At 43.4% G+C, this 17,989-nt stretch overlaps 1 protein-coding gene across 11 annotated transcripts in view; it reads left to right on the top strand.

The window, feature by feature from the left end:
• Positions 1–17,989, top strand: part of LOC120405295 (cytosolic phospholipase A2 zeta-like) — a 51,801-nt gene that overhangs the window by 17,581 nt on the left and 16,231 nt on the right. For 6 of the 11 annotated variants that reach the window (XM_039538805.1, XM_039538810.1, XM_039538814.1 and 3 more), the window contains exons 4-10: positions 2,056–2,192; positions 6,104–6,232; positions 11,993–12,042; positions 12,578–12,620; positions 13,059–13,125; positions 14,477–14,646; positions 17,072–17,185. In XM_039538805.1, the coding sequence (XP_039394739.1) occupies positions 2,056–2,192; positions 6,104–6,232; positions 11,993–12,042; positions 12,578–12,620; positions 13,059–13,125; positions 14,477–14,646; positions 17,072–17,185 (710 nt within the window). Of the gene's footprint in view, positions 1–466; positions 669–2,055; positions 2,193–3,581; positions 3,668–6,103; positions 6,233–11,992; positions 12,043–12,577; positions 12,621–13,058; positions 13,126–14,476; positions 14,647–17,071; positions 17,186–17,989 lie in introns of those variants that run through there. The other 5 variants (XM_039538809.1, XM_039538807.1, XM_039538808.1 and 2 more) reach the window with 3 other exon arrangements.

Genomic DNA, 17,989 nt, shown 5'->3' with positions numbered 1-17,989 from the left:
AAGAGAAACAGCAGAACTAAAATTCATTTGCAAATTTATCACCATTAATTTGGGCTTGCATAGGGACTGGGAGTGGCTGGCTCATTACAAAAGCAGCTTTGCCTCTCCTGGAATTGACACCTCCTCATCTATTATTGGGAGTGGACTACATCCACTCTGATCGAATTGGCCCTGTCAACACTGGTTCTCCACTTGTGAGGTACTCTCTGCTCTTCATGTGTCATTATATAATGCCTGCATCTGTAACTTTCACTCCATGCATCTGAAGAAGTGAGGTTTTTTACCCATGAAAGCTTATGCCCAAATAAATCTGTTAGTCTTTAAGGTGCCACCGGACTCCTTGTTGTTTTTGTGGATACAGATACAAACTAACCCCTGATATAAGGACCAGCACTTGAAGAAGAAATGGAGGTTACTTGCATGTAACTGAATGTTCTTAGATGTGTGATCTGTATGTGTATTCTAGTACTTGCCCTCTGTCTCCTCTGCTGCTGTCTTCATGGTACGAAGAGGCACTGGAGAGGACTGCCCCACCTTTTATACCCTCAGTCTGGAGCATGAGGTGAGCTCCTGTGCATGTGCACGCCAGTGGACACTGCTTGTTAGAATTTCTGGACCTGCGTGGAATACAGATAGGGCCACAGTTCTCAAAGAATTTCCAGTTACAGGCAAGTAACCTTAATTTTTGGTGCTTTGGCTGTTTTTTGCATCTTAAGTGGAATTGACTCCATAGGGACATGTTTGTTTTGACAGCCATTTTAAATGTTAGGTTTCTGATATTCAGTAGCCAGAACTAAAGACTGAAAAGAAAATTGATAATGAGACATGATGGGTTTTGAACACAGGCGCTGAGTTTTCAAAGTGCCGGGGGGTGCTTGAGCCCCAGCTCCGCCCCAGGCTCTGCCCCCACTCTAGCCCTTCCCCCCCCAGGCCCCACCCCACCCCGACTCTTCCCACCCCTGCCCCACCTCTTCCTGCCCAATACCACCCTCCTCCCCCGCAGCCTCCTGCACGGCACGAAAAGACCTGTTTGCAGGGGACAGGAGGTGGGTGGAGGGGTGGGGAAGGCACTCGTCCGTGTGACCGGCCAGCGGGCAGGAGGTGCTGGGGGTGGGGTCGGGGGGAGCTGATGAGGGGCTGCTGGTGGGTGCTCAGCACCCACCATTTTTTTCCCAGTAGGTGCTCCAGCCATGGAGTCAGCACCTATGGTTGCGAAAAAAGCTATGAGTAGAGCCCTACCAAATTCATGGCCATGAAAAACACATCATGGACCATGAAATCTGGTCTCCCCTGCAGTGAAATCTGCTCTTTTACCCTATACTATACAGATTTCACAGGGGAGATCAGTGTTTCTCAAATTGGGGTCCTGACCCAAAAGGAAGTTGCGGGGTGTGTGTGTCACAAGGTTATTTTAGGGGGCTTGTAGTATTGCCACATTGATTTCTGTGCTGCTTTCAGATCTGGGTGGCTGGAGAGCAGCAGCTGTTAGCCGGGCACCCAGCTGTGAAGGCAGCGCCCTGCTAGCAGCAGCGCAGAAGTAAGGGTGGCAATACCATACCATGCCGCCCTTATTTCTGCACTGCTGCCTTCAGAGCTGGGCGGCAAGAGAGTGGCAGCTGCTGACTGAGGGCCCAGCTCTGCAGGCAGCAGCGCAGAAGTAAGGGGAGCAATACCATACCATGCCATCCTTACTTCTGTGCTGCTGCTGGTGGCGACTCTGCCTTCAGAGTTGGGCTCCCGGCCAGCAGCCGCCACTCTCCAGCTGCCCAGCTCTGAAGGCAGCACAGAAGTAAAGGTAGAAATACTGCAACCCCCCTACAATAACCTTGCAACCCGCCCCCCAACTCCTTTATGAGTCAGGACCCCAACAATTACAACACTGAAATTTCAGATTTAAATAGCTGAAATAATGAAATTTATGATTTCTAAAATCTTATGACTGTGAAATTGACCAAAATGGTCTGCGAATTTGGTAGGGCCCTAGCCATGAGCTGAGAAGAGAAAAGTTACCTGTTCAGGGTTTTCCTGATGCCAATCTTCTGTCCTCCCTTTCAGTGTCCAAGGCAGACTGCTATGTGGCATTGGATCTTCCAACTGCATCTCCAGTCACATCTCGAACACAGGTTGTTTATAATTCCAGTGATCCAGAGTGGAATGAAACCTTTGAATACAGGATCCACAGTGCTGTGAAGGTGAGGTGGGTTTCTTTGACATGGAGCTGTTTAGATTATTCTACACCATCTGCAGTGGAAGGGTCTTAGCATTCAAAAAACAAAGGGTCATTATTACAAGAGACACACATACTGAAATAAAATTTAGGGATTCAAGATCTGCCTCTACCAAGCTCTTCACTTCGCTGAGAAGGTGTATTTCTGACCACAAATGTACGAGGTAAATTTCAGTGAAAAATAGCGGTAAAGGGAAAAATAGGCCCTGTGCCTTTTAAGGACTCTTGAGATGGTGGCAGCATAGATGAAGAAATTATGCTTTTTGCAGTTTTCTCAAAGGAAAGTGTTTGCAAGTTGAATAATATTGTTTATATAGAACTGTATGTCTGAAAGTGCTGTGTGAACTAATCCTCACAAGATTTCAGTATGTGTCACGGAGTGTGGGGGAGTCAGGGCCCTGCACCCCCGGGCTCCCTGCGATTCACAGTAACTCTCAGCCAGCCAGTAAAGCAGAAGGTTTATTTAGATGACAGGAACACAGTCCAACACAGGTCTTGCAGGCACAGGTAACAGGATCCCCCCTGTTAGGTCCATCTTGGGGCCCCAGGAGCCCCATAGCCCCCATTGGGGATCAAAGCCCTGTCTGTCTTCCCTTCTTTCCCCAGCTAGTTCCAGTCTGCCCAGCCTGCTCCAGCCCCTCCTCTCTGCTCAGCTTCTTTCCCGGGCCAGGAGGTCACCTGACCCCTTTGTCTCCAATACCTTCTCCTGGCACCTTTGCAGGAGGGGCCCGGGCCATCAGTTGCTAGGAGACAGAGTGTCAGGCATTCGGATGCATTGGCCTTTTGCTTTGCTAGATACTTAAGAACTGCACACAGCACCCCAGTAAGAACAGTCCCACTTCGTCACACCATGGTTGGGTAAGCAAAATCCTGTTGGATACATGAGAAAACTGAGGCCCAAAAGTGTTGTGGCTTTTCTCCAAACCACACTGGAAGTCTGTGACAAAGCCAGGATTAAAAGTCAGGTTTCCAATCCAAAGCTCAAATCATTAGATACCACTGCCTCCTTAATAAAGAACCATAAAACATAACTGGAGATGGGGTATCAAATTCAGCATCCCCATACAGGAGTTTAAGGAAGAGAGGCAAGGTGGGAATGCTGTTCCTCACCACAGTGTCATGTGGGATCAGCTGATTGAGCTCTAACCTGGTTTGCCTTGTGGAAAGGCTTTGGCTCCTGGGCTGGTTTGTAGGAGTTTTGTGACAGGTGTTGTAGAGATGTATATTAAATCAGTCTCTAACAACATAACCTTCTGTGAAAAGAAGTCAACAGACTATACAAAAAGTTAATCAATTTCCTATTGATAGCCAAGTAGTGACAGCAGGGTAATATCTGTAAAACTTTTCTCTGTAGGAAGCCACTCTGCAGGAAGCCTGAAATGCTGCCTGTTGTTTTTCAAACTTGCTAGGACAGCAGCCATTAGAGTTATGTTGAAAAACGTATGTACCCCCGAGCCTTCCTAAATAATATCACTTATTTAAGACACAACGTGTCATTTGATTACTGAATTGCATGGCATTCAAAACTGCTCACAAAGCAGAGGAGGCCAAGACCTCTGAGAAAAGTTTTCAGACCCAACTGCAGGGGATGTTGGCTTATATTTGTTGATAGCTAACTGGTTCTTGTCTTATGTGTTTGCCTAACTGTCTGACATTCTCTCCCCGACCAATAAGCTTATTGTGTCCTACCCCAGAGCATTACTGTTGGCTATTAGCAGGAATGTACTGCAGTATTTAAATGCTTGTCTAGCTTAGAATTTGTTCTCCCAACTTAATATATTGAGTGGAACTAAATAGGGTCTCTGCTGGCTATGCTTGTGATTCCACCATCACATGGCTATGCTAGTTGCTTGCCTTCTTTTCAAGTCTGCTCCCCTTCTCTACTTTTCCTCTTGTTCTGCCTCTTCCTCCTGCTTTGTTCCTTCACTCCTTCCAGACCCCAAGTCTGTTACTGGGGAGAATATGATGTGTATTTGACTGCACCAGTCCCTATTCCCACTCACTTTATGTCACATAGATGCCTGCTGTGTCTATTGATTACCTCACCTCTTCAGGTGTCATATGTTCACTGAGGGTGTTATGCATACTGACTCTGGTGCATTGGCTGTCCCACATTCTCTAGTCTGGGGCACATGCCAGCAGAAGTAGCATCCATGTGGAGATTTGTCACAAAACACAAACTTAGTAGGGGAAATGTTTTAGTTGCTTGAAAATAAAAGGATAGAAAATTTCAAGTCACCAGGGCCTGATGAAATTCATCCTAGAATACTCAAGGATCTGACTGAGGAGATATTTGAGCAATTAGTGATTATCTTTGAAAAGTCATGGAAGATGTGAGAGATTCCAGAAGACTGTAAAAGGGCAAATATAGTGCCAATCTATAAAAAGGGAAATGAGGACAACCCTGGGGAATTACAGATTAGTCAGCTTAATTTCTGTACCTGGAAAGGTAATGGAGCAAATAATTAAGCAATTAATTTGCAAACATCTAGAAGATAATAAGGTGATAAGTAACAGTCAGCTTGGAGTTTTCAAGAACAAATCATATCAAACCGACCTGATGACTTTCTTTGACAAGGTAGTGGAAGGGGGGGAGGTGGGGAGTGGTAGACGTGGTATATCTTGACTTTAGTAAAGCTTTCGATACTGTCTCGCAGGACCTACTCATAAACAAACTAGGGAAATGCAACCTAGATGGAGCTACTATAAGGTGGGTCCAAAACTGATTGGAAAACCATTCCCAGAGAGTGGTTATCAGTGATGCTGGAAGGGCATAATGAGTGGCGTTCCACAAGGCTCAGTTCTGGGTCCAATTCTGTTCAATATCTTCATCAATGATTTAGATAATGGCATACAGAGTACACTTAAAGTTTGCAGATGATACCAAGCTGGGAGGGGTTGCAAGTGCTTTGCAGGGTAGGATTAAAATTCAAAATGATCTGGACAAACTGGAGAAATGGTCTGAAGTAAATAGGATGAAATTCAATAAGAACAAATACAAAGTACTCCACTTAAGAAGGAACAATCAGTTGCACACATACAAAATGGGAAATGACTGCCTAGGAAGGAGTACTGTGGAAAAGGATCTGGGGGTCATAGTGGATCACAAGCTAAATACGAGTCAACAGCGTAACGCTGTTGCAAAAAAAGCAACCATCATTCTGAGATGTATTAGCAGGAGTATTGTAAGCAAGACACAAGAAGTAATTCTTCCACTCTACTCCGCGCTGATTAGGCTTCAGCTGGAGTATTTTGTCCAGTTCTGGGCACCACATTTCAGGAAAGATGTGGACAAATTGGAGAAAGTCCAAAGAAGAGCAATAAAAATGATTAAAGATCTAGAAAACATGACCTATGAGGGAAGATTGAAAAAATTGTGTTTGTTTAGTCTGGAAAAGAGAAGACTGAGTGGGGCATAACAGTTTTGAAGTACATAAAAGCTTGTTACAAGGAGGAGAGAGAAAAAATATTGTTCTTAACCGCTGAGGATAGGACCAGAAGCAATGGGCTTAAATTACAGCAAGGGAGGTTTAGGTTGGATATTAGGAAAAACTTCCTAACTGTCAGGGTGATTATGCACTGGAATAAATTTCCTAGGGAGGTTGTGGAATCTCCATCATTGGAGGTTTTTAAGAGCAGGTTAGACAAACACCTGCCAGGAATTGTCTAGATAATACTTAGTCCTGCCATGAGTGCAAGGGACTGGACTAAATGACCTCTCGAGGTCTCTTCCAGTCCTATGATTCTATGATAAAACAAAGGACAGAATAACAAATGAATTGAGAATATCCCTTTATTCCATATTAGGCTATGATAGATTTTATTATTTGACTGTGGAAGATATTTAGATAAGATTTCTCACTTCTCCCATTGCAGAATATCCTGGAGTTCACCTTCTATGACAAAGGCATTGTGCTGAGGAGTCATGCTGCCTCCATTCATTTTGATGTGGAGAATATTAACCCAGGGCAGACTTTGAACCACACATTTGTGCTAAATCCCCAGGTGAGATTTTTCTACCCAACTTCCCAGTGGGGAAAAGACTAGTACAGGTAGGATGTGTAATAGACATGTGATGAAGAGACTGGTAGTTGTACCAGGATTACTTCCCACATTAGGTATGTAGCAAGTGTTGATTTATTAAATATTCCTTTCCAAAATGGAGGATAATGTGGTTAACGAGTCTCAACCTGTGCAGTTGTCCTGGGTCACATTTCAGAGATAACACTGAATCATCACGTTCTACTTTTTACCCAGTATTCCTTTGAAGCACTAGCTCTTAAAGCTTCCACCATAGCCCCGTGGTCAAACTCCCCTGTTGTTTGGCTTCCAGGACTCACAATACGATACAAACCCTTAGAAATTATTGGTGATGTTTGATATTGAGTCACTGGTGAAAATTCCTCAGGGAACTATTCAAAGTTCATATTGCCTCCATATCCCTCGCCACATTTCTGCATGAAATAGAAGGCAATTGCCAAAGTAGGATGTATTGGAGATTTCTTGGGGTGTTCTTTAAAAAAATCTCTGTACTGTCCTTTTTGGGAAACATCAGTTTATGCCTTGTAGGCTGTCAGTGCTTCAGAGGAGGTAGTGGGCACAGAAGGTGAATGAATCGGCTGATATCTAAACTAGAGACTGGCGAACTGATTAACAATGGAGTTGTGCAGAACTCTGTAGTTTTGTTTTGCAGGGGTTCATGTAAATCTGCTTTCAGTTTTGCTCTGTGAGGGATCAGACTCCTCGAGTTCCAGATTAGAATGAAACTCACCTGAAAGCAGTGAATTCTTTGTGGTTTCTGTATGAATTCATACATTGGTCCAGGCAGGTTTCACAAACCCAGCTGGAAGTTTGTATTTGTAATCAGCGCTCAATTTACTGAAAGAAGAATGGTGGTACTCTCCCAACCTCCATTCACAATCAGCTCTGTGCCCACTTGAGATACCAGTCTCTATTTCCTGAGGGAGGAATTGTGGGGGGGAATTCAGGGAGACAGAATGCAATTATTCAAGGAGAATTTTCCTAGGAAGGTGAAACAAACACATCTACTCTTGCAAAAACATGCACTTTAAGCAGAACAACCACCACTGCTCAACTACGCTGGATCCTTACTGACCCAGAGGGATATATTACTTCATTGTCAGCACCACATCCTGCAATATATAGATTTTTCTTGGAGGTCTTCCATCTAAGCACTGATTAGACTTTGATCATATTTTAGCTGGGGAGATCTGGGTGACAGGAGTGCAGGCCATAGAGAGAAGCCAAGGCATGAATATTGGCACAGAAAGCCCATGGTTAGAAATTAAGGGTACATATGTGCTCATTACCTTGATGAAACTGGGTATAATTTCACTTTTTGGAAAGGTCTCCACTATAGGCTGCTGCATTTGTCTTGGAATCCAGATGGTATAAATCAGTTTGTGTTTTGTTTGCTCTTCATATCCTCCATCACGTTATAACCAAGCTCCTCTGCTATATGGCGAGACCAATCACAAACCCCCACCACTGCTGTTGCTGCCACCTCAATGACTGAGTGCTGTCATGGCACTCCTGTGAGTAAAGACTATCTGGGAGTTTATGATAAAGTGTAACCCACACACCTCCGGCTCCTGGGTGTGGTGTTCTGTCCCATCTAGTTGCACCAAGACCACTTAGAGAGAGAGATTAATGAGTCTGCTTTACAGCCTTAGCTAAGAGCCAGTTGGCTTTTAGCTCATGCAGTGGAGGCTTATGCACTAAAATCTCCAGAGCCCCCACTTGTAACACCGACAGACCCCGGTCATTGTGATTGAAACTGGGGCCTCTGGAGCTTAGTGCATGAGCCTCTACTGCATGAGCTAAAAGCCAACTGGCTCTTAGCTAAGGTTGTAGAGCAGACTCATTAATCTCTCTGTCTCTCTAAGTGGTCTCGGTGCCACTAGATGGGACAGAACAACACACCAGGAGATGTGTGGGTTACAAAGGCGCTTGTTTTTTTAGTAGGGAAGTACTTGCTTCTTGCTGTCGCCTCCACTTTACTCTCATTTAAGATTTTTAATCACAGTGTTTCTCTGTATATTTAGCCCTCCGGCAACACAAATGAGCCTGGAGGGAATCCATGCTACAACATAAGATGCATGGGTGAAGGGTAACCTCAGCAGTGTTTCTTTTCAGATCAGTTGGGTTTAGCTTCATGGTGAAGGTGCCATGTTTGGACTAGGAGAAGATGGGTGGGTACCACCTTCCACACTATTAGCTCTCTATGCCAGCCTCAAGGGTGGCTGCCCATGCTCCCTGTTGGCAGCAAGGTGCTCTAATGGCAGCAGTTTAACACAGAAAGGGGAAGGAGAACAGAGGGAATAAAATTTAGGCTAATTGAGAGGCTACATGTCTTTGTATTAGAGACAGATCAGCTCAGATATCTGTAAAGGCCCAGTGTAAAAGATATCTTTGTGAGAAGTTACAGAAGAATGGCCAAACTGGGTCATGCCAATGGTCTATCTAACCATGTATCCTGCCTTCCTACAGTGGCCAGTGACAGCTGCTTCAGACGGAGTGAACAGAACAGGGCAATATATCAAGTGATCCATCCTTCTCATCTAGTCTCAGCTTCAGCCAGGGAGAGATTAGAAACCCAGAGCATGGGGTTGTGTCCCTGACCATCTTGGCTAATAGTCATTGATTAACTTACTTATCTAATTCTTTTTTGAACCCAGATAAACTTTTGGCCTTCACAACATCTCCTGGCAATGAGTTCCATAGGTTGACTGTGCGTTGAGTGAAGTACTTCTTTTGTTTATTCTAAACCTGTTGCCTATTAATTTCATTGGGTGACCCTTAGTTCTTTTGTTATGTGAAGGGGTAAATAACACTTCCTTGTTCACTTTCTCCACACCAGTCATGATTTTATAGACCTCTGTTATATCGACCCTAATTTGTCTCTTTTCCAAGCTGAATAGTTTGTCTTTACTATCTCTTCATATTGTTAATAATTTTTGTTGCCCTTCTCTGTACTTTTTCCAATTCTAATATATCTTCCTTGAGTTGGGGCAACCAGAACTGGATGCAGTATTTCAGGTGTGGGTGTACCATGGATTTATATAGTGGAATGATGATATTTTGTCCTATTATTTATCCTTTCCCTAATAGTCCCTTTTTTTGGCTGCTGCTGCAAATTGAGCAGTTTCAGAGAACTATCCACAATCTTTCTTGAGTAGTGACAGCTAATTGACCCCATCATTTTGTATGTATAGTTGAGATTATGCTTTCCAACGTGCGTTACTTTATTTTTGTCAACATTGATTTTCATCTGCTCTTTTGTTGCCCCGTCACCCAGTTTTGTGAGATGTCTTTGTAAGTCTTTGCAGTCAGCTTTGGACTTAACTATCTTGAGCAATTTTGTATTGTCTGCAGACTTTGCCATTTCAGTGTTTTACTCCTTTTTCCAGATCATTGATGAATATGTTGAACAGCAGTACAGCTGGCCCCAGTACAGCTCCTTGGGGACCCGGCTATTTACCTCTCTCCACTGTGAAAACTGACCATTTATTCCTACGCTTTGTTTCCTGTCTTTTAACCAGTTACTGATCCATGGGAGGACCTTCCATCTTATCCCATGACTTCTTACTTTGCTTAAGAGCCTTTGGTGAGGGACCTTGTCAAAAGCTTTCTCGAAGTCCAAGTATACTACATCCCCTGGATCACCTTTGTCCATATGTTTGATGACCCTCTCAATGAATTGTGATAGATCAGTGATTTCCCTTTACAAAAGCTGTGTTGGCTCTTCCTCAACGTATTATATTCATCTCTGTGTCTAATAATTCTATTCTTTACTATAGTTTCAACCAATTGGCCTGGTACTGAAGTTAGGCTTACTGGCCTATAATTACAAGGGTTACCTCTGAAGCCTTTTTAAAAAATAGGTGTTATATTAGCTATCCTCCAGTCATTTGGTACAGAGGCTGATTTAAGCACTAGGTTACATACCACAGTTAGTAGTTCTGTAGTTTCATATTTGAATTCCTTCAGAACTCTTGGGTGAATATCATCTATTCCTGGTGACTTATTACTGTTTATCAGTTTGTTCCAAAATCTCCTCTATTGACACCTCAATCTGGAAGAGTTCCTCAGATTTGTCACCTAAAAAGAATGGCTCAGGTGTGGGAATCTCCATCACATCCTGGGAAATGAAGACTGGTGCAAAGAATTTATGTGTCTTCTCTGCAACAGCCTTGTCTTCCTTGTCTCCTTTAGCACCTCAATCATCCAATGGCCTATAGCCCAGTGCGCCAGCTTACCTGTATTATAGTCATTTATTATATTTAGTAGTAATGCAAGGAACCTACGGGCATTTATCCTGTAAGATTTGGCTTTAGTAGATAGTGTGAGGCTTGAGGCCTATAACCTTTGGTATAGATAAACTTAAGTAACTCATAAGTTATAGGGAACTAAAAGTAGCATGCAAGAGGGGGGATTTTGTCCAGAATACTGACATCAGCCACCCACAGAACATAGCTGACCCCAGCATCCGGAACGTTCTGGATAGGATCTCTGACCACAAAGCTGCCATGACAGCAAATTGACGTGTATGCTAATAGGGTAACATCATACATATATTAACCTATAGAAAACGGACACCTTAAGGGAAGGAAATACAAATAAGGACCTCTACTGAATATGCATTGGTCATGGCAGCATCAGCGTAACCTACTATAAAAGTAACATCCCAGGGGCAGCAGATAGGTTGGAGAAATGTAGACCTTGGGAGGGGCCAGAATGATGGCCACCGGGGAAGATGAGGACGATGATGATGATGAGAAAGATAATGGTTAAGTATGAAAGATAAGGGTATAAGTATGGATGTCCAGATGTACTTTCTATATTATCTATATCTGCTTTGTTAAGTTTGTGTGTGTATAATTTTTGCTAAATTATTAATAAATCATATATTTCTATATATAAAGAATTCCTATAGTGTGAGTGTTGCACCTGTGCACATCAGGGTTCCCAAATTATATGATAGTTTTATAATAATCTTACTGTGCCTGATCTTGGGACAAGAACCTGTTAATCCTTAAGTTACATTTATATTTACCCAACTTTGGGTCAGGCTACAGGCCACACAGATTTTTTGGCAGACTTCCTGTTTCTAATGTATTTCCTCTTTTTTTCGCAGTTAGTTTTTGTGTGTCATACTCGTTGCTCTTCAAATTCTTTTTTGGCTTTCCTAATTATACTTTTACACTTGACTTGCCAGAGTTTATGCACCTTTCTATTTTCCTCAGTAGGATTTGACTTCCAATTTTTAAAGGATGTCTTGTTGTCTCTAACTATTTCTTTTACTCTGTTGTTTAGCCATAGTGGCATTTTTTTGATCCTCTTACTGTTTTTTTTTATTTGGGGTATACATTTAGTTTAAACCTCTATTATGGTCTTTTTTAAAAGCTTCCATGCAGCTTGCAGGCATTTCCCTCTTGTGAATGTTCCTTTTAATTTTCATAGCTTCCTGATTTTGTATAGTTCCCCTTTTTTTTTAAATTAAATGCTACTGTGGAGGTTTTCTTTGGTATTTTTCCCTCCTCCCCGGTCTCCATCCTGGTCAGGTGGTCGGTAGTATATTCCTATTGCTATACTCTTATTATTCAAGCATGGCATTTCTATCCATAGACATTCTATGGATAGAAGTTATCATGGAAGGGAAAAAAAGGACTGGGGTGGGTCTGGAGCTATGAAATGTGCTCTCCAATATTCAGGTGACCCATTGTGTGTCTGGTTTCTTTCAAGGAAAAGGAGGGGAAAGAAGAGTTGGATGTGGAATTTTCCCTGGAAGAAAGGTGAGGTACCCACCAGGTGCTGCTAACTGTATATCTAGTTTTGAATTTAACCCTTTACAATCCACTGTAGTACTTCTCAGTGCACTCACTACGTGAGGGGATGCGATTATATGTGTCAACAAGGCTGTTGCTTCCTCAGTTTGAAGGGGTTGTTGAAGAGCTGCTCTGAGGAAGTCACAATCTTGGTATCCTAGATGTGTCTAGGGCAGGTTAATGCAGCTGGATATTTCACAGTATATATTCCAGTGTTTCATTGCAGTATGTCTGGGATGACTGGTATCCTGTTCAAATCCTTCCTTCTTGGGTTCTGGCTATCCTGTGACAAGGTGGGAGAGTCCAAAGCAGCTGTATAAAACCAAGATGCTATTTCTCCTCTGACAGTGGAAAACTTTTGTCTGACATAAAGGAAGCATTTGCTTCAGTGTCAGATTATAGATTATAAAAAGCCTATCACAGTTTAGGCCCCAAATGCAGAGAGTTGAGAGAGGTAGGTAAGGAACCCAAACTCATTCATATTATCACTTCATTTCCACAGCACAGCTCCCTCCACTGAGTCCATCACCAATGGAGTTCTAGTGGTGAGTAGAAGATGTGTTTTTACTTACCGTGCTGGAGGACTGTAATTTGGTGTGGGTTGTGCTGTTGGTGGTGCACTGCTTTCCACACACCCCTTTCATTCTCTCAAATCAGAGAGACTCTCTTTGGCTGCGATTGTAGTGATGTCTCCCACTTCCCCACTTTGGCACTGGTTTAGGTTGGAAGCAACCAGTAATAAGAAGTTGGAGGAAGGTGCTCAAGCCAGAGAGTAATTCTGAGCACTGTGATGAGAGTCTTGCTTAGGGGGAATGCTCTTCTGGATGCAGGAACAAATCTGTCATGAACTGACCTTAGTTTTGTCCTTGGAATAATCATCTAGCAACTTCTCATCATAGAGACTAGCATTAGCATCTGTGAGGAAATGAACACAATTTCTTAGTCAGAGAGTTAAGTTCTCACAGCCCATTCTTTTCACATAGGCTCATCCCTGCCTGTGTGTTCAAGGTTCCATCAATAAAAGTGAGAAGACCAAATGGATAATACAGGGTAGGTCTTGTGAGAGACATGGCAATTTCCTACAATAGCCTTGAAAACCCTTATTGAATTAAGTTAAGTATCTTTGGAGTCCATTGTGTTAAATGCAAAGGTTATGTATTATTGTGGACCTTTGTCTGCTGATCACCTTTTCCATGAGGCCTGGATCAAAGGCCCAAGCTGTGTAAAGGAAAAACTGAGCTATTCATGGCTGTTATGAATGTTTGGTCACAGATAAACCCCTTTGTGGGGTTTGAAGGACTGACTAGTAAAAGAGCTCCTGCTGGAGTTGAGAGGTGATCTTTGGCAAGTTTATTAGCATGCATGTAGGTTCCTTTATTGTTTTTAATATGTTTTCTCTGTAATGCTTTCACCTTAAGAATAAATGTGCTTGCTCACAAAGGGCTGTATGGTAACTTATAACTGCTGGCAATTACATCTATTCATACCCTTTAAAGAGAAAGCTAAGTGCAGAGCTAGCCTGTTTATGGAGTCTGGCTTTCTGGGGATATCACAGTGTAGGCAGGGAACTACTGTGCAGCCTGGAAACACTCTGATCCCAAGGGAGAGAAATGTGGTCTCTGCCCAAGAGAGGACAGTTGAGGAGCTGGGAGCCTAGCATGGGTGCACTCAAGGGACTGCGATGGGGGGGGGGGATACAGGTGCAGTTGCCCTGAACTGTGATGGATATATCCTTCCTTTGACATATACATCCAATTCAGGGTTTAAATGGCAGAGGATATGGTGAGGAACTGCACTTCCCCTTGTTATGGAGTTGTATAAAAAACATTGATATGGGCTTAACAGGACCTTCAGGACCTTAACAGGACCTTTTGTTCCCCTGGCTGGCAAAGGGCAGATACTGACACTCCTACAAAAGGGGGATTGTGAGGACGACAGCTGGGGCAAACAAGGATAATTCTGTAGGTATTCTATAAAATAACGCTACCCCCTCCCTGCCAAAATCCATCCAAACAAAATTCCCCCTTTTCACTTAATGCAGTCCCTCAATGCTATCTGCAGTGCTGGGGGCATAGCTAACAAACCTCCACTGCCACCATGTCCGTATTGGGTTGGATGAGCAGAACCCACCTGGAAACCATCTTAATGTTACAAGGGTTCATTTGTAGGTTTGACAGCTGGAGATGATCAGCAGAGAAGCATTGCAAGCAGGATGTTGAGGAATCAATGTGGAATCTGTTCTGGAGTATGTGAGAAGTTCTGGCATCTGGGAGGGGATTCTTGCTGAGGCATTAGTCACTTGAGGAGAGTTGATTGCAATCTAAAGTAGTATATTAGGGATTTCCTTTTCTGTCTTTATGCTCTTAATTGTGTGGATTGAATCTCTCATTTCCTTATTCAGAGAACTGTCAAGTCAAGTTGTCTGTGCCAGGGGCCTTTGAGAATCGGTCATCCACTTTCTGCAGTGCTGATTCAGAAGAGAGAAGGAAGATCCCATTTCTCTTCCACGTAGACCGAGAAATCTGCCCAGAGCTGCACTTGGAGCTGCTGCAAACAACAACTGTCCTAGAGGTGAGAAACAGCGTTTGCCAGAAGCTTAATCCACTAGCCAGGCAAATCCATTCTAAAGCCAGGTCCTTGGCTCCTGAAAGTGACACTTGGGTCCTGACTTGCGTTCCGTTCATAATAATTCCATGAACTACCCCAGTTGGACAAGTAGTGTTAGAGGCAAAGTTGACATAGCTTTTAAACCTGTTGATGAAAATAAGTCCATTATGTTAAAATAGTAACTATTTATATTAACTATTGGATGTGAGAATACACAACAAATAATTATAGGGTGGGGCTGGCAGTGCCGACTATTGTTAAGATGGTCCAGCACTTCCCATTATAAGATGGTTTTTATTTGCTTATAACTTTATCAAACTTTAACCATTTGGGCTGAAATGTTACTGCCAGATATCTGCCTCAAGCTGAATTATTTTGGAAAATTTCAGCCAAAATCATTGAGCTGTTTCTGAGAATATGCCTAGGGAAAAATATGTTTTGCCCATGTTTTTTTTTAAAAACAAACAAACAAAAAAACACCAGGGCGATCTTTTCTTTGAGAAGCTCTAGCACCCCCGTTCCTTGGAGCAGGGACTTGAAATTTGGCAGGAGGGTGATATTTGTGTCAGGCATATTTCTTTCACCATCCCTATGAAAATCAGCCCATATTTGGCCAATTTAGTAGCCATTGAAAAATTGCAGTTTGTACATGGTCAGTAGAGAAATGCTAGAACTTTGTAGCTGAATTCCCTGAGAATTCCATCCACATTGGGCATGCCCCACCTTGGAGCTAAGCAGAACATCCCTGCAATTGCAGACTGTGCTGGGGTCAAACACTGGAAGTGGGAGCAAGGGAGTCTGTCTCTCCTGTGCTCTCAATGACCCTCCTGCTGACACCTAGGGAGTGTGGAGGAGAAAGCTACCTTACTCCAATTTAGAGGGGACAAGAGCTGTACTGGGTGGGGGGCGGGGTAGATGGGGTAGTGTACTGGAACAAGGAGCCTAGGGGATGAACTGGGACTGAAGGCTGAAAGGAGGGAAACTGTTGGGATGGAGTGGGACTGGCTGGGCAAGTAGACTGGGAGCTAGGGAGGGAAACAGATGGGACTGAGAGCCAGTGGTTGGGCTGGGGAAACTGAGATTGGATGAGGAGTTGTGGGGAGATTTGGACTAGAACAGATCTGACAAGGAGCTGGAGAGGGGGAGAACTGGGACTGTGTAGGCAAAGAGATTGGCACATGGAGCCAGAGTTGGGGGAAGCGGGGAAGGGAGGTGCTGAGATTGGACAAGGAGCCTGGGGAGGAAGACTGGGACTGGAGGCTTGGGAGTGTGGAGCAACAGATTGGAAGAGGAGGGGGAAACTGGAACTGCTTGGGCCGGGAGACTGGAGATAAGGGGCGGGTGAGGGTGGTGGGGAACTGGGAATGGCTGGGCAAGAGGACTCAGACCTGGAGTGGGGTAGGTGACTGGGATGGAATGTCTGGAGGGGTTGAGACTAGGACTTACTGGGCAAGGAGACTGGTACTGGAGTGAGAAACCTGAGGTATGGAGACTGGGATTAGCTAGATGAGGAGAATAGACTGAAGCGAGGAGCCAGGAGTGGGGAAGAAACAGGACTGGTTCAGGGACAGGTTGGAGGAGACAGGGCAGAAGGGGTCAACCTTGGTGAGAAATGGTCAGAAGGGTCTGTGCCCACTAGAGCAAACTTTTCTCCAGAGCCTAGAATGGAATCCAAGATTCATGAGTCTCACCATTCCTCTGCTGTCAGCAAATATCTCTGAAACCCACCGGCAAAGTGTCCCCTCTAGTTCTGGGCCGTAGAGATAGTGACAACCTACTACTGCTATCAATTACTCCGTTACCTCAAGTGGCAGAGGTCTGTGCAGTGGATCTAAAAGTTCCAACCTGCTGATGAGCCACATAGGTTTATTAAAGGTTAAAAAGGGCACAGTCAAACTCCTATTAAAGTCAAAGGAAAGAGGACCATTGATTTCAGTGGAAATAGGATTGGGCCTTCATATACTACCATATATCTAGGTTCAAAGGACAAGTTTATTTAGTTGCTGGTCTTTGGGAATGTTTCTGTATAATAGTCCACTTGTGTGAATTGGGTAGGTCAGAATTGCTTATGTAACTTTAGCTTGTAATTTTTAACTTTTTGAAGTTAGTGATATTTTAAGGCGATATTATCGGTACATCTTTTCCTGAATTGCATGTCTCAATCTGAACTGTGACATAATTAAGTTTTTGTTATTGGATAATTAAATTACCAGCCATTTTTACTCATTTGAACAGTGTACATATGGTTTTCTATTAGTCAATAGCACATAGTTGAGTGGTATGTTTTTATAACAAGTGTACAGCACCTTGAGTGATCGAAGGATGCTTCTATAAATGTATATAAATAGTTACTTTTCTCTATATGTAAACCAAGCATTTTAATTCCTAGGAGGGATGGAGTGAGGATCTGCAAATGCACACTGCACGCTTAGGGACGGGAGCAGTCCCTCTTGCAACACTTCCTCTTGGACAGGAAGTTGAAATTAGCATTCCACTAGGAAAGGTAATAGTCTCTCTTTCTATGCACAGGTTTTTTGGGGGCATGGAAATGGTGGACTAAGTTAAGCTTTGTGCTTTTAAGCTCTATGTTGTCTTTTTGTTACTGTTAGTGTTGTTTTTTTAAAGTCAGAAGGATTTGGGGGCATAAAATGTTTTTTACAAAGTGTTTATATAGCACCCTAGTATAGTGATGCCTGGATCTGACTGGAGCTGCTATGTGCTACAATAAGAGGGAAGAGAAAGGGGTGCATGAGTCAGAGATAAGGAATGGAAGAAGGGGAATATTGAAGGAGGAGAAGCTTTTGATTGAGAATAAAGGGAGATAAGGAGAAAGTTGGTTGTTAGAGCAAATAAGGAATGTAAAGGGGGTAATCAGAGGGGGACAATATTATAATGGAAGTGAAGGGTAGGAGTGAATGAGGGGGCTGATAGGGATAAGCCTACCACTATCTCTCCCTTCGTGTCTTTCATTTTCCCTTCACTAATTACCCCGTCCTCTCACACTTACCTGACCTTCGGTTTGGAATTGGGTTTGGCTCAGAAATCCTATCCACTTTGGCCTGCCTGACAGGTTGCTAGAGAGAAGACATGTGCTCTGCTAAATGTTCTGGATTCAACTGCGGAAGCCCATGGTAACTAACCCCTTACATACTGTCTGTCTCTCCTAATGAGCAGTCACTCGCACGTTATTGCTGCCTCACTGTAAAGTTGGAGCGATCATCTCTGAAATGTGGTAAATGGGAGTAAGGAGTGAAATCTCGTCTACAATTCATGGGTTAATTTAAAGCATTGAATAAAACAGAGCAAA

Source organism: Mauremys reevesii, linkage group 4, assembly GCF_016161935.1.
Source record: "Mauremys reevesii isolate NIE-2019 linkage group 4, ASM1616193v1, whole genome shotgun sequence".
NCBI lineage: Eukaryota > Metazoa > Chordata > Testudines > Geoemydidae > Mauremys > Mauremys reevesii.
Note: the sequence above shows the minus strand (reverse complement) of the source record. Positions and strands in the feature narration are given on the sequence as shown.